Here is a 16,895-nt window from a genome sequence, read left to right on the forward strand (position 1 = left end):
TAATGCAAAACATTTTTATTTGGTTAAAGATTTTTTATTGATTTCTATTACAATTAACCAGAAATATAGTTACAACCACAGGTGGAACAGAACGTTTGATTTAAACACTGCGTTTTCTCCGACCTTCTAGCATGAAATGGCTCAACCCAATGCACATCCAACATATATATACTGTAATACGGACACGCTCCCCTTCCTGTATGTATAACATACAAGCACACCTCCACCCAAATGATACATTGTACTGCTTCCAGGTATATAATAATTGCCATGCAGCACCCAAATAACACATAATGTACTACAGCGTGATCTTCTGCCGCGTCTCTCCACAGCTAAATACAGGACACGCACAGATTAACAGATTATTTCCACTTTATAAGACTGCACAAAAGAACTCGAGATCTGATTTTTAAAGCTATAGCACAAGTTGAACCAACCTGATCAGACAGGTAACGAGGCTTTTGTGGACAAATCTAACAGGGAAAAGAAATGTGTTCTATCCCAGACAATTCCTGCTATGTCTTTACTCACACCTTTGTTACAAACAGAACACAATTTGTCTGACCACACTAAGACATATATTCATTAAAAAGGGACGATATTAAAGAGCTAAAAAAAAAACAAATCGGGGTTGGTTTTTAGTATAATTCCCCCTTTAATTTCAGTGGTCTGCGTTCAACTTTATTAGCAGAGCAAAAAAAAAAGCACACAACTGGGCAAAACCATGTTAGAAATAGTTGGGGGGTGTGTTCAAACCGAATTCTAAATTGCACTGTAAAAATAAAGCAGCCAGTATTTACCGTGCATGGAAAGTATATATAACCCACCCAAATCTAACTCTCTCTGCACATGTCACATCCACAACGTGATTTTGTCCAGTTTGAGCTTTTTTTGCTTTGCTAACAAAAGCTGAATTAGCCCCTTAGTCCAGAACAATTTTTGGTTATCAGAGGCCAAAACTTCTAAAAACTTTACAGCTGAACCCCTTTTAGTCAATAACGTAAGGCTTTCGGGGCAGAACATGTATAATTTAAAAGGACTTACACAAAGCTTCCATGTAGTGGTTAATGTGTCCCCCGCCTTCAACATTTGACCAAATAAAATAATCTACCTGGACGATATGAAGTCAGGAAGAACAAGCAATGCATTTAGTGAATAGCAGAAAATAAGATTTATGGTCTTACCTTGTTAATAAGTTTCTTTGAGTCCATACACTGGGTATAGAGAGGTGAAGGTGGGGGCACCCAAGTTACCATTGTACCCAGCATGCCCCAGCCTCCCCCTCTCTCCTATACACCGCCCTCTGACCCTGACTCACCAGTTTTGTTAGCAAGCCAGGGTAGCAGCGGAGCTAGAGAAAAAGGAAGACCACACACACACAGAAACTCGCAGGCCATGCAAACATGAAATCCCTGCAATAGGAAGAAATGCCCACAAGTCAGGTGCATTTGGGAGGGCGTCCTGTGCCCCCTGTGGACTCAAAGGAACAGATTTATCAAGGTAAGACCATAAATCCTATTTTCTTTCTCATCTAGTAGGGGACACAGGAGTGAATACACTGGGACGTCCTAAAGCTGGCCCCTCAAGGGCGGGGGAAGCTCCTGGACTGCGCCAAGGACATTCCAACCAAACAGAGCCATGGGACTGCAGAAGAGCCACAATGATCCACAAATGATCCTGTAGCAGTCCCAGAGATCTGGACAATAAGAGCAGATCATTGAGGCAGGGCACAATGTAAACTCCCTGACGACAAAGGTGCATGGCCATGACTGCCATCCCCTTGGTGAAGACACATGGGGCAGTTGACAGCCCAAAAGGTAACACCTGAAATTGGAAGTGGTCATCCAGAATGGCGAACCTCAAGAAACGGTGGTGGTCTGGTCTGATTGAGATGTGCAAGTATGCATCCTGGATATCCAGAGATGCCATGAAGTTTACTGGAGTAAGCATTATAGAACGAAGAGACTCCATTCAAAACTTTGAAGAGACTTCCCATTTTGACCTATCCTTGGGAGTTAGTGGGTAAAAGTCAACTGCTTGGACATCTGGAACCATACAACCTCTAACAGATCCTCCAATTGAGCTGACGGCGGAAATTGTGCAGGCTCCATTTCATGACTTTTAAACAGCGGAGCTTTGCTTCTAGGTAGAAGCGACGTCTTTAATCTGAAGAACTGACCTAACCTCCTTTAGGGGAACCTCAACCTCAGAGAGAGACAAGGATGCATCACGCGCTAAGGCGGGCGGGGGGGGGTGGGGGGTGGGGGGATTCCTGTCCTGAAAAGGAGTCGAATCCAGAGTCCTCCACAGATAGCGGATGGGAGCGGTCTCGTCTAGCAAGCCTGTGCCTGGCGCCTCTGCCGTCCATAAGCTGCTGTACTGAAGTAGAAATACTAGCCAAGCCCTGTGCTAAAGACTGTAACCAGGGATGTTCAGTCGTGGGGCCACTGGGACAACTGCGCTGATGCACTGTCACTCACAGCAACCAAGGACGCAAAGCAAACTGGAGGCGTAGCTGATAAGTGATCCACCAGCTGCAACATTCCCTGCGTCAACGTGGAAGCCAAGGCAGGTTCCTGTGGAGGCACTACCTGCAGAGGATCTTCTCTCTGCTGGACACAGCGGGAACAGAGATGATCTGCATCGTGAGAAGAGAGTATGTTAAGACAAACTCTACAGGTATGAGGCACTGGAGTAGCTGCCTCCTTATCAGGTCTGACCTTTGGGGGCATAATGTACTGTAGCAAGTACTGACGGACCCTGAAACTACAACTTAAGCACACTCTAGTAATACTAGAATAAACACCCAAGGAAAGTGTTCATATGTAGGGAGATGGCAGGCCAACACAGTAAGGTATCGTTAAAGCTTAACCCTTTGTGTGCCAATGTTGGTGTGAGAGATGTGCAAAATATTTGCTAAAAATGCCAGCGTCGCTCACAGTGACTGTTTATTTTTGGCGCCATGATTAAAAAAAAACTTAAATGAATGAACTTCAGATCATTTGCCGGCAATAACTGAAGTGATCGATATTCTTAGACTTTGACCCGGGCATTTTTAGCGGATATTTTTCAAAGAGATTAAAATGGCCACCACGCAGCCTCTGAGGGGAGAGGTGAGGGACATACAACTCATGGCGAGCAGTCAGTTAGGCTGCAAGCAAGCCCCAGGGGCGGAAAAAAAAGCTACAGGCAGCCTCCAACCCACTCAGGTGCCAAAACCATTGAGGACCCTTTCTGTAAAAAGTCACTGGTGGTCTAGTGGAAGGGTGCAGCATCGCCAGACCCTCCACTGCACCTGCCCCCACCAAGTGGGAGGGGATCGCCGCAGGGAGCCCTGCCTTACCTACCTGGCATCAAAATACGGCTGGTGGGACTGCATGAGGCCCGCTGCGGAAGTCACCAGCCAGGTCAGTGGTGGTGCAGCCACCACCGGGTGTTGGAGCAGGGGATCAGATTAGTAAAAAAATATATATCCATGGGGTTTTCAGCAGCAGCAGACTGGTGAGCCAGGGACAGGGGGCGGGGTATAGGAGTGGCTGGGGCATGCTGGGTAGGTGCCCACTTCGCTCCCTCACCTCTCTATACCCAGTGTATTCACTCCGGTGTCCCCTACTGAATGAGAGAGAAGAAAAAAAAGGTCCTTTACAGTGCAATGTGCTAATTCCCTTTCCAGCATTACGGGTACGGTCCAGCCACTGATTAACAGACGCAGAACATTACGGGTGTGTGGGTGAATGAGCTCAACTCTCAGACACTAGATTGTACATGTAAAACAAAGAGCCCATGTGCTGTCATGCATTATCATCCATAACAATGTCTGTCCTCTTATCTACCTATCCAACCAGCCCAGCACAGTATGGCAGGCAGCGGTTTCTTCCGTGTTGATGCAACACCTCATTCTCCCAGGAGGATGGCGCGGTTTGCCTTAGAGGAAATTCTTTGCCATAGCATTCAGCGTCCTGACTTTTGCCACATCAGCAACCTTGATAGAATACTCGGAGGTAGAAAGTGCAGCTCCCATAGATACGCAGTTGTTTCTGGCAGAGAAAACACATCACAGCATGTTGCAGTAGCTCATATACTGTAGCCAGACAGATGCTTGAAAATGAAAACTTGGCTGTCCATGCACCAGATCACTTGAGAACAATATGTAACTGTCAATAAAGTTATTGCAGGGTTTGCCTACAGAGGGCAGCACTCACAGGCACTACAGTTTCAGATAGGCCCTAAACATCTCCCTACGCACATCCTGCTAATTCGGTAAATGACCACCACAATGGTGGTCAGTGGCACGAGTGTAACAAGCTCCGTGTTGTTGGTCCCGTGTGGTTCTGACAAAATAGCAGCTAGCTTTAAAGTGGCAATTAATTTTAAGGTGCAAACAAACTGGTATGCATGAAAACGAATTGCCACTTTAAAACCAGCAGGTGTAGAGAGTACAATGGCAGAGCAAAGCGCAATGGGACTATACAAAACTGAACGTCCGGCCAGTAACTAGGGGTGTGGGAGCGATGCCAACACCAACGGGCACTGGAATTGCACCATCTCTGTTCCACAGCACCTGCATTTGGATAGCAGCTTGTCCGGGACTGCACCCTGCCACCAGGAGCAGTGCTAGACGTGCCTAGATGCTCTGGAACCAAGTATAAGGTAGTAAGGGTGATGTAGAGTGATATACATTTCAGTTGACTGATGGGGTGTAAATGGGCTGTTATAGGAGTTTTCGTGTAGTCTAAAGGCCCCTATAGACTTATGCGACTTCTCGGAGGGAGAAGTCGCATAAGAGTTTCCTTGAACCGCCTGGGAGCTTCCTGAATGGCAGGAACACATGTAATATAGCGCATGCGGTCATTTTGGGGCAGATGTAACATGTGCAGAGAGAGTTACATTTGGGTGAGTTATTTTGTTTCTGTGCAGGGTAAATACTGGCTGCTTTATTTTTACACTGCACTATAGATATCAGTTTTAACAAACCCCACCCAAACCTAACTCTCTCTGCACATGTTAACATCTGCCCCACCTGCACTGCGCATGGTTTTGTCCATTAGAGAGAGAATTTGCTTTTGCAAGTGAACCAGAATCAGGCCCTAATGCTTTAGTTTTTCACTTGTGTGCTTCCCTGGGGTGACTGGCTTATGTCGGCTTTTTTTGGGGGTCCCACGCCCCGTATTCAAATTTAGTATTGATGCGCTAATATTTCTTGGCCAATGATTACACTAAGAACCTCGATTGCTGATCAATTATGTGGAGCGCGCATCTGAACTGTGTGTTCTTCATTTAAGCCAGGCATGTCCAACGTTGGCCCTCCAGATGTTGTGAAACTACACATCCCAGCATGCTTTGCAATAGTTTTAGCATTCTCTAATAGCAAAACTGGCAAAGCATGCTGGGATGTATAGTTTCACAACATCTGGAGGGCCAACGTTGGACATGCCTGATTTAAGCAGAACGGTTTGAAATAAAGATTGCTTAAACCTTATCAAATATCCACGGAAATCCAAACACACAATAAAAACAGAATATAAAAAAACCGATCCACAGCTTAAATAAACAGACAAATGATTATAATAATGCGTATCCCGAATCTATGGCTCTGTGCTCCGTACCTATATTTCATTAATGACTCCTTGGTAGAGCGAGCAGAACAGTGGAACTCCTGAACTCCTGCGCCCTCCAGGATTCTGTGCAGGTTCCGCTCTGTAATACCACCACCTACAAGGCCACAACACGGAAAACAGTCACAGGGTTTAGGGATTACATTTGTTACTTGGTTATTAGGTGATATTTTTCTAATAAATACATTCCACCTCTGACCATCGCCTTATCTGTAGGGATTACTTCCTCTTGCGCCTTCATTCATGACTTCTCTTGTGCTGCTTCCCTCTCCTCCGGAACTCACTCTCCTGCCTATCAGACAGACTACCAGCCTGTGCCGTTTCCACGTTCCCTGCTCTTCAGTCATTCGACCTTCCTCCTATTGTTAACCCTTTGCAGTCCAATTTTTTTTTTTGCAATTTAAACAGTCTGGTTTAAATGAATTGTAATTTTAAATTTTTTTTATTCAAAAATGGTCTACATTGAATGATGTTAATGTTCTTATTTTAAAGTGGTTTACCACTGGATCTGCTACTAGTGCTAGGACTGTTGAGCCTGACTAGACGTTCGACCTGAAAGGGTTACCTCTCAACGATCTGCCCTTCCTCACCTCCTAGTTACCCCCGGACTCCATTAGTCTGTAAGCGGTCACGAGCAGGGCCCTCCTTCCCCTTACACTCTTGTGCACTATCCATGTTGCCAATCACAGCCGGTGTCTATGATCCTTTATGTCTGCCCTTCTCTGGGCACTGGGTCTTTGAGTTATATTTATCATTTATTAACAGTTTCTTATATAGCACACACACATGGGTTTCAATGTCACTCACTATGATGTCCTAGCATTTCACTGCTTAGTTTATCCTTAGGTACCATCTGGTTGTACTTTTATATTGAGATGGTTGTGTTTCAGTTTGATGGTTATTCCTGTAATGTGCTACAGACACCAGGCGGAACCATATTAAAAAAATAAAAGATAATTTCTCTTCTAAAGGACAGTTCTAGATTTGCCATTTTCCCCAGATCTGAGTCAGGATGCCTACTGTGGGAGCCAGGCGCCTACTGTGCGAGCCAGGCGCCTACTGTGCGAGCCAGGCGCCTACTGTGCGAGCCAGGCGCCTACTGTGCGAGCCAGGCGCCTACTGTGCGAGCCAGGCGCCTACTGTGGGAGCCAGGCGCCTACTGTGGGAGCCAGGCGCCTACTGTGGGAGCCAGGCGCCTACTGTGGGAGCCAGGCGCCTACTGTGCGAGCCAGGCGCCTACTGTGCGAGCCAGGCGCCTACTGTGCGAGCCAGGCGCCTACTGTGCGAGCCAGGCACCTACTGTGGGAGCCAGGCGCCTACTGTGCGAGTCAGGCGCCTACTGTGCGAGCCAGGCGCCTACTGTGCGAGCCAGGCGCCCACTGTGCGAGCCAGGCGCCTACTGTGGGAGTCAGGCGCGTAGCAGGGTTTAAAGAGAAGGCATTTAAGGCGACAGAAACTTTCTGGTATATATACACCTACCTGGCATCACTATAATTCTGCCTTTAGCCTACAAGAAAAACAATTCATGTTATTCCTGAAATGCGGATACAGGATTTGCACTAGGAGGATGTAGAAAGTAAATGCATATATAACAATGTCAGTCTGCATACAAGTAGAATGTTTTACACCAATACCATAAACTATACAATATGATATATGTTGCAGGTAAATGCAGATATTGTACATTTAATCCGAACACAAGGATTTTACTATACATTAAAATGATAAAGTATAAGAAACTAAAAAATCAGGTATGAGTCAGGGTCACAGCACTGATAGGGTTCATGTTCCCCCCTCCTGCCCATCCCAGCGGATGTGCACAAAACAATCTGTAGCCAATCAGATCACTGCAAGTTCCATAGCAGCATAGGGGATTTCTGGAGAGGTATGATCTAATTTGGTGGAGAGACCGGACCTCTTTGTCGAATCAGGTGAGGACAGGGGCAGTGACCTGATGTGAGGAGGGGAATGGAGGCAGCAAGTAGCCGAAGACTGCGTGTTATACAGTGGAAGGAGCAGGGTCTCCCAGCAGCACAGAGTACATCAGGAGATGAGTTATGTGTCAGTGAGGACAGGGCTGCATGTGATAGATGCAGTGACATGATGAGAGGAGGGGAATGGAGGTGGCAGGAAGTCACAGACTGAGAGTTATATAGTGGGAGGAGCAGGGTCCCCAGCAGCACAGAGTATATCAGGAGATGAGTGATGTGTCAGTGAGGACAGGGGCAGTGACATGATGTGAGGAGGGGAATAGAGGCAGCCGGCAGCCACAGACTGAGTGTTATATAGTGGGAGGATCAGTGTTTTCAGCAGCACAGAGTATATCAGGAGCTGAGTGATGTATCAGTGAGGACAGGACTGCATGTGACAGATGAAGTGACATGATGTGAAGAGGGGAATAGAGGCAGCAGGCAGCCACAGACTGAGTGTTATATAGTGGAAGGATCAGTGTCCCCAGCAGCACAGAGTATATCAGGAGCTGAGTGATGTGTCAGTGAGGACAGGGCTGCATGTGACAGATCTAGTGAAATGATGTGAGGAGGGGAATAGAGGCAGCAGGCAGCCACAGACTGAGTGTTATATAGTGGGAGGATCAGTGTCCCCAGCAGCACAGAGTATATCAGGAGCTGAGTGATGTGTAAGTGAGGACAGGGCTGCATGTGACAGATGAAGTGACATGATGTGAGGGGGGGGGGGGAATGGAGGCAGCAGGTAACCAAAGTTAGTGAGAGTTCTACAGTGGAAGGAGCAGGGTCTCTCAGCAGCACAGAGTATGTTAGGAGATCAGTGATGCGTTAGTGAAGACAGGGTATATTTATGCTGTGGGGGAAGGGAATAAGGGCAGCAGAAAGTTAGATACAGTTATTCGGATCACCCAATAGCACAGAGTAGGATGTTAGGTTTCTTTCCCAGCCGCACATGACTTGATAAATACAGCTCAATAAACTATTCGGGTTTCCTTCCTAGACTGGGAAGGATATTTCTGCTCATAGACAATTAGCGGTCAGGCCATGTAAACAGCGGATCAATCTTACCTGTTCAACAAGTCTCTTTATTAATGGTAAACCTTCCAGCGCAGAGCTGTCACAGCCACTGGTCAGCACTCGCTCAATGCCCAACGAAATCAGAGTTTCCATAGCAAGGAGAGGGTCATAGACCATGTCGAAGGCTGCAATGTAACAGTACATACAGTAGCCCTATGTTACAAGGAGTCTGTTATCATATCACTGTAGCACAGATCACATGCTAATAACAATGACAAATTACTGGAGGTGGCGGATGTTGGGGGGAGGAGTTGGGGTACATGTTACTGGGGAGGCTGCAGCCCTGTAGGCCTTGGGTAAAATCCATCCCCGGTGGTGGGATAATTGGGGAGTTAGTGGTATTGCAGAGTGAAAATATCCACAAAGTACTGATCAACTGCTGGGTCAGTCACGTAGAACAAGTCCGGTTTTAGAAATAATATGGATCTGAAGAATGTTTTCGGTACTTATGTATTATCTGGGCTCCCATGTTAAATGCACCCCATTTTTTCCTACCCCTACTATCCAACTACGCATGGAGTTGATTTTATATAGTGTGGCGAGCGCAGTGAGCAACCGTGCCCGAAGCGTGGTGAGCGCAGCGAGCCCCGCGAGGGGACGCGGTCTCATAAGAAAAACGGGAGTCCAGATATTACATAAGTACCTTGTTTTCATTTGTTAATTTCAAAAGGAATGGTGATCAATAAAACCAAAATCTCCCATATTGAGAAAAAAGATTCCATTCAATTCCAACCAGTCCATAGGTTACGCATAAAGAGCAGGAATATGTATTCATTGCTGTCACTCTGATTATTCAAAAAATCTACTTCTCCATCAGTTATTTGAAAAAATGGGGCAGATGTATTAAGCCTTAACAAGAGATAAATGCCAGGGTGATAAGGAGAGATAAACGTCCAGCCAATCAGCTCATTACTGACCTTTTTCAAACCCAGCCTGTAACATGGCAGTTAGCAGGTGATTGGCTGGACGTTTATCTCTCCTTATCACCCTTGGATTTATCTCTTGTTAAGGCTAAAGGCCCCCATACACTACGCGATTTGGCCCAGATTTCACCCGATTCTGGAGGATTGGGCCGAGAAATCGGGTGAAACTGGGCAAATTGCGTAGTGTATGACATCCGATCTGATCCGATGCGCGGTCCCGTGTACATCGGATCAGATCCGGATGTCGGATGGTCTGCACATAAGATTAATCATGTGCAACCATCCGGGGGAGTGACAGGAGCAGGCTGGGGGCGGGGTCCGGTCCTGGGTACCTGTAGGTGCAGGGTCAGGAGCGGGGACCGCAGATGCAGAGAGACCGGGTGCGCGGCGCGAGAATAGAAAGAAATCCCATTCAAAGGACTGGGCGGCCGCTGATTGGCTGAGTTCTCAGCCAATCAGCGGCCGCCCAGTCCTTTGAATGGGATTTCTTTCTATTCTCGCGCCGCGCACCCGGTCTCTCTGCATCTGCGGTCCCCGCTCCTGACCCTGCCTGCTGCAGCGCCGCTACATCTGAAGAGGCTGAGGCTCTCCCAGTGCACAATACAGATTACAGCCTGCACCTACAGGTACCCAGGACCGGACCCCACCCCCAGCCTGCTCCTGTCACTCCCCCGTTCGGTCCCCACTCCCATCCTGCCGCTTCCCCCCCCCCCGCCCCGCCTGCAGCTCCCCGGATTTTTCATGTGAGAAATCGCAACCGATTTGTCACATGTAAAATATGGCACATCAAGTGCCAAATGTTATCAAGCTCCCCTGGGGAGCTGCTGGGGAAGCTCAGGGTAAATCGGGGCTGACTTGTCCTTAGGACAAGTCGCCCTAGTAGTACATCTGCCCCATAATCCCTTTTCTATAGAGCTCTGATAAGGTGAATTCATGACAACTTGTAAACATATAGAAGGTATTGCCTGGCTTATTAGCATCAATATCAAATGGCAATAAACAAGTCATGTCACGCTGCCTATTGTAAACAAGAGACATTTCTCCTGGTACCTGCTGTACTAATTTGCTACCTAGTCTACAAATTGGCATCTTCATTCAGAATGTGCTGGAAACTATCCCAAAAGAAAATTACCACTTGGCCAGACTAGATGAGCCAAGTGGTTGTTATATGCTGTCAAAGTCTGTTTCTATAAATGTCATCCCCCATCCGTATTATGTCCAGAGAGGCCAAGACTGCACAAACACACAGGTGTTCCAACTTCTGTGAGATAACTATTCCCACAATAAAAGAGGACATCACATAGGTACTGTATGTGGGACATCACATAGGTACTGTATGTGGGACAAGGAAAGGAGTCTCTGATGCAGCCTAACGGTCCCAACTGTTTCTGTGGCCAGATGATCATTATCTCCCGCAAAAACAAAATCGACATGTCGACTGTGTTGACATTCAGGTAAAAAAAACTGTGAAAAACCCAATGTCAACCTTTTCACTGTCGACCTAGACATTGTCGAACTAATGACATGTCGAACTTATGACCTTTACACCTAATGACTGTCAACCATCGGGCTGTAGACCAAATGATCCCAACCCATTCTTAAGGGGTGCACAGTCACACATGGATAGGCTGCTGAGTGCATTAAGCGATTTTGCGATAATGCACTGAACGATTTTGACTAAGTGGATATTTTGCAAAAGGCTTAATACACACAGCCATGCGGCTAGTCCAAATTTACTTACACTCTATCGCCCGTATTGTACTCACGCTGCGATTTTGGAGAACCTTCTAGGTGATTTTTGACTATCTAACCAAAATCGCACCATATGGACACGGCTTTAGAGGAGTTAACGATTGCACAGATTCCGCTCAGGGAGAAAAACAGAACTTACAGGGTGCTGTAGTGGGCGCTGGAGAGTTCTTCTTTCCTGTCCTGACATGCCCAGCTCTGTAGTGGAAGGGCTTATGGCGGATTCAGTATTGAATCCCGGCGGTCGGGATCCCGGCGTTCAGAATCCCGACGCCGAAATCCCGACAGCCGAAATGCCGACAAGGGGGGGACGTGGATCGCCCCCCCCCTTGCGGGCTCGCTGCGCTCGCCACGCAGCGGGCCCGGTGCCTCGCTACGCTCCGCACACTAATTTATTCTCCCTCCAGGGGTGTCGTGGACACCCACGGAGGGAGAATGTGTCGGCATTTCGGCGGTCGGGATTCCGGCGTCGGGATTCTGAACGCCGGGATCCCGACCGCCGGGATCGTAACTGCGTCCCCTTATGGCTACCTCTCACCTACTACATATGTCCACGTCAGCACATGCTTTAACAGATTATTATATAGGTTACATTTACACTATAAATATAAATCTCTGATCAGGTTTACCTCGGTGGAAAGTAACCGGAAGTGGACGGGAGACAGCTAAGGAAGTAAACACAGGAAGGTCAGTGTACACAGATAATACTACATATATCTCAGGAAAGAGAAGTATCCCCCAGTGTGCTCAGAATGTCAGGTATTATTTCTAGTTATATAGATGTATACAATAAAGTGAATATAAAAATCAGCCGAATACAGACACATCAACAAAATACTACAAATATAAAAACAATCACATTGCTTATTCCAAACTTGACCATGGTCAAATGTAAGTAAAAGGAAAACCTTAATGTTAATAACCCATATTAGATAAGACTCATTGCTCAATTCAGGTGATCAGCAAATTATCAAGCAACTGGTCTAAACCATGTTGCACTGCAGGGGTGGCAAATGTAACATGTTCAGAAAGATTTAGACTTGGGTGGGTTACATATTTTCTGTGCAGCATAAATACGGGCTGCTTTTGCATGTAGCACATAATAGACCGCTTTATTTCTACACTGCAATTTAGATTTCAGTTTGAACGCGCCCCACCCAAATCTCACGCTCTCTGCACATGTTACATCTGCCCTGTGCAGTGCAGTATGGTATTGCCCAGTTGCTTGATAATTTGCTTTACCTACAACCACGGACCATCCCCTAAGTTACATGACCTCATTTGCTCAGATAAGCCTCACGGGTGCCGGACGGCTCCTCGACAGTCGGGATTCCGACAGTCATTACTCTGACATCGGAATCCCGACTGCTTCCTTGTGGGGGTCTACGACCCCCATAGAGGGAGTATAAAATAGGTGGCGAGCGTGCCCACAGCGAGCCTGCAAGGGGCTTCATTGCGCTCCCCCTGCTGTGCAGTCGGGATTCCGACGTCTTAGTAATGGCTGTCAGAATCCCGACTGTCGGTGAAATATACCACAACCATCCCCATCCCCATACCCTCCCGTATGATAGAATGCGAATGTTGCATATTACAGTGATGGTAAAGTCAGTTTTTTTTAATCTAGGGCCAAATGAATCAAGCTTCAAAAAGTGATAAAATGGAGAGTGATAAACAGCCAGCCAATCAGCTCCTACATGTCATTTTTCAAACTCAGCCTGTAACATGGCAGTCAGGAGCTGATTGGCTGCTTGTGTATCACTCTCCATTTTATCAATTTTTGAAGCTTGATATATCTGGCCCTAGGTATTTTCCTCTTCGATTGAACCCTGCCTATCTCGGCAATCCTACAAACACCAACATAGAAAAAATAGATAAGAATTAGGATACAAAATCTCCCCCTACTGTCACGTGCGGCTTCACATTAATAGCGTCCAACTATTCATCTCTGCATTTTGAACATTTTTTTGCACGATAAAACAACAACGCATTTCTTGAGTGCAGAGGAATGGGCACAGGGCCAAGGGTATACATTGTTATTTTATGCCCACATAAAACTTGTTAGCTACATCTACGGCAAAGGAACAGATTTTGAAATGCAACGTTTGTTTTTTTATCATTCAGCAGTAAGGATGGTGTAATGGATAGTATTACTGCCTGACAGCACTGAGGTCATGGGTCCGATTCCCACCATGGCCCTAACTGTGTGGAGTTTTTATATTCTCCCCGTACTTGCTTGGGTTTCCTCTAGGGTACTCCCGTTTCCTCCCACAATCCAAAAATATAATGGTAGGCTAATTTGTGGTAGGGAATACAGATTGTAAGCTCCACTGGGGCAGGGACTGATGTGAATGTTAAAATATTCTCTGTAAAGCGCTGCGGAATATGGTGCCTGTCTTTGTGTTTCCCTCCTATATCCCTATAGATTGTAAGCTTGCAGCAGGACCCTCCTAACTCCAAGTCTGTTGTTACCCAGTTTGTTTTATCACTCTCTACAATTGTAAAGCGCAACGGAATCTGCTGCGCTATATAAGAAACTGTTAATAAATAAATAAATAAAATAATTCTTTACCGAGCAGATCCATGCACAATTCTGTATCAATTCTCCCGTCTTCTGTCAGGGCTCCGAACACCAGCCCATCGGCGCCGTGTATCTTAGCTAGCCGGATGTCAGCCTTCATGACTTCCACCTCTCGGTCGGAGTACAGGAAGTCTCCCCCTCGCGGCCGAATCATTACAAAGACTGGAATTTGGACGTACTGCTTAACGACCTGCAAAAGACCTAAAAAATAAACAAGTGGTTTGTGGTGCGCTATATGAAGTGCTATTAGAGGTAAGAGAACGAGCTGCTAATGTTATTGATGGTACTTTTCCATATTATAGCAGAAGAATCACAAGAAATAAAACCTAGGTCGCATTGGCGGAATGGGCCTCAGCATATTAGTTAGTACATCGATTCAGAGACCACTTTATCGGTCCTCATGGTACGGAACAGCAAACCAGAATGAACACGGATGACTGCACCATTACAGCCGGGGGGGCACTCTGTTGTGGGTACAGCTCAATCTATGTCTTTGTCTAGTTTATCTGAAGTTTACAGAGTAGAATCACTGACCTGTCTGATCAAATCCTAAGCCAAACCTGCAATGGGTTCAGCTAGGTGAGACCGCTTTATAGAAAATAGGAGTCTATGGGGCAGATGTATTAAGCCTGGTGAATAGTGAAGGGTAGACATAGTAGAAGGTGATAACGCACCAATCAATAAACTCCTAACTGTCATTTTTTCAAACATAGCAGATTGGCTGGTGTGTTATCACATTCTACTTTATATCCATCACTTCACCAGGCTTAATACATCTGTCCCTATGTACTAAGCGAGGAAGGGAGATAAGTACCAACTTATCAACTGCCATGTTACAAGCTGTTTAAAAAATGACAGTTATTAGCTGATTGGTTGATACTCTCTCTCCCTCTAAGGCTTAGTACAAAAACCCCTAAACTCCTTATATGTATCAACAAATAATATTACCATAGTAATTAAAGTCTTCACACTAGGCTGTTTTAGTGCCATGCTGGTTTTTTAAATGGTAAAATGCGCCCTACTAAAACCAGTTGTCGCCTGAACAGTTGCCATGCACATGGCATTTATTCACATCAAGAAGAGAGCTTGAGGGAAAGCGCAGCACCTACATAGGTGCCAGGTACGCCCTCATCAGCGGTGTCTGAGTCTGGGCACAGCCATAATACATTACTTCTGTTGAGCTTCAATAAAAATCTGGCTTCTTGCTGAGGCTGGTTCCGAGTTAGGACACCTGGGCAAATGCATTTATTATTTACGCATGCAGGGTAAATACTGGTTGCATTTGCATGCAGACTACACAGGCTAGTGTTACCCAGGTTCAAACGTTACTTTTTTTCTGCTTTACTCTCAACTGATTCTGCCCCAATGACCAATGGTCAAATTACCCATAGCAACCAATCAACTTCTACGTATCATTATATAGAATGTACTTGACAAATGTAAAGTCAAAGCTAATTGGTTACTATAGGGAACGTTCTCACTCTTTTAAATGCTTGATACATCAGCTCCGTAATCAGCTATAAGATCTGCGTTGGATGTTTCAGTCATCCCTCGGTTGGTGGTCAGCACGTGGCCTTCGCAATCCATGTTGCGGTTGGCCCAATAAGCCTCTCAGAGATTTACATTACAATTAAAGAAAGTACAGGCTCACCTATGGTAGGTGTGATTCCTCCTTCCAGCAAACTGGCACACAATTCAATACGCCCGGCACCTGTTAGAAACAGGACAATGTTTATGTACGGAAAGGGAAATAATAAAGATAATAAAAAAGGACACATAGGATGACATTAAAAGAATGCACTCTTCTGCCTTCCGGATGACATTAGACAGGATCTCACCTCCCCGCTCGGCATTCACAGCAGACTCCACGGAATCTACACAGACCTCCATTAGAAATCCTTGATCCGCCATCTCTCTATACACAAACACATAGAATAGTTACACAAACTGCAAGACAGACCTGGACACGGCATGGCGCGCTGCGGGTGTGTGCGAGTATAACATGGGTATGCTTATAACTATTCTATTGAGTGCACTGTACAGGTGGCCTGTTGTGAGGGGCAACATTATAATTAAATGCCGTTAATTATCAGTAACTTGAGAGACGGCTACCATAGCAATGTGCAAATATAATAAGCCTGTCCCTGTTTAATAGGTCACCGAAATGCAAGGTACACTCAGGACACGCTAAGATCATAGGGTACACAACGTATGTTACAGACAGCACTCCGCCATTGCCGCTGCAAGTGATACTGCAGACATGGAAGGATCTGTGGACACCTTAACATAGAAGACATGCTGCTGCTACTACTGCACAGGCTGGAGGGGCCCTTGGCTTGCAGGGTGACCTAGGGACAAGCACTCCCATTGGTGACATAACACAGCACACTGGTTGTAGTATTATCAGTCCATTTATATCATGTAATATATAAATGTGCAAAGGGGGAGACAGGGAACAAGGGGGACACAGGACATGTCAGGGGGGGAGGAGGGGAATATATGGATCACCCACATGCTGCATCCTTAGAGCGGTCACATATGCAGATCACACTCCCATGGAACACAAATGGTATGTTTACCTCCCAGCATCACCATCCCCCACTCCCTCCGCCCAGAACGCACGCCGCAGCGACCCCTCGCACCCCGATTGGCTGCCCCGCCAGCTGCCTACTTTGCTATTGGACGTCTCGACACCTTCGTTTAGCCCGATTGGACAGCGTTATGTCCGCCTCAGCGCTGATTTGGCAACTCTTACTACTAGCGTCCTTTCATTGGGCGAGCGCCTACTGCTTCTCATTGGACGGAGGCCTATTTTTCCTGCCGCGCCATTTTGGTTGAGGGAAAGGACATGATTCTATGGTCCGATACGTGGTACAATTACAGAGATCCAGCTGTAAACTTGTTTCTTTCGTGTAGATTAAATCTTATTATTACCGATCTCGATGGAAATTGAAGCCGCGTTCGCCGCTGACCACTCCCCCCCCTG

The 16,895-nt window shown here is 46.3% G+C and overlaps 1 protein-coding gene across 3 annotated transcripts; it reads right to left on the minus strand.

The window, feature by feature from the left end:
- Nucleotides 1-16,877, minus strand: CUTC (cutC copper transporter). Of its 3 annotated transcripts, none has more exons than XM_083149549.1 (9): nt 16,844-16,877; nt 15,748-15,824; nt 15,561-15,620; nt 13,901-14,110; nt 11,961-11,996; nt 8,651-8,784; nt 7,095-7,122; nt 5,607-5,712; nt 1-4,037 (listed from the first exon to the last, which is right to left on the minus strand). In XM_083149549.1, exons 2-9 carry the CDS (start codon nt 15,818-15,820, stop codon nt 3,926-3,928), a joined length of 759 nt encoding a protein of 252 aa, XP_083005675.1. In that variant the 5' UTR covers nt 15,821-15,824; nt 16,844-16,877; the 3' UTR covers nt 1-3,925. The 3 variants fall into 3 exon arrangements, with proteins under 3 accessions (XP_083005675.1, XP_083005674.1, XP_083005673.1); XM_083149548.1 differs by lacking the exon at nt 16,844-16,877 and adding an exon at nt 16,489-16,559; XM_083149547.1 differs by lacking the exon at nt 16,844-16,877 and adding an exon at nt 16,422-16,558.
- Between the last annotated feature and the right edge of the window lie 18 nt (nt 16,878-16,895).

The sequence above is a fragment of the Crinia signifera genome, chromosome 6 (assembly GCF_055691185.1).
Source record: "Crinia signifera chromosome 6, ASM5569118v1, whole genome shotgun sequence".
NCBI classification, from domain to species: domain Eukaryota; kingdom Metazoa; phylum Chordata; class Amphibia; order Anura; family Myobatrachidae; genus Crinia; species Crinia signifera.

Coding starts and splice junctions, on each gene's coding strand:
- CUTC (XM_083149549.1), bottom strand. CDS start 15,820: ATGGCGGATCAAGGATTTCTAATGGAGGTCTGTGTAGATTCCGTGGAG. Junction 14,111..15,560: donor AGGAATCACACCTACCATAG/GTGAGCCTGTAC, acceptor TTTATTTTTTAG/GTCTTTTGCAGGTCGTTAAG. Junction 8,785..11,960: donor TCCGGTTACTTTCCACCGAG/GTAAACCTGATC, acceptor GTTACATTGCAG/CCTTCGACATGGTCTATGAC.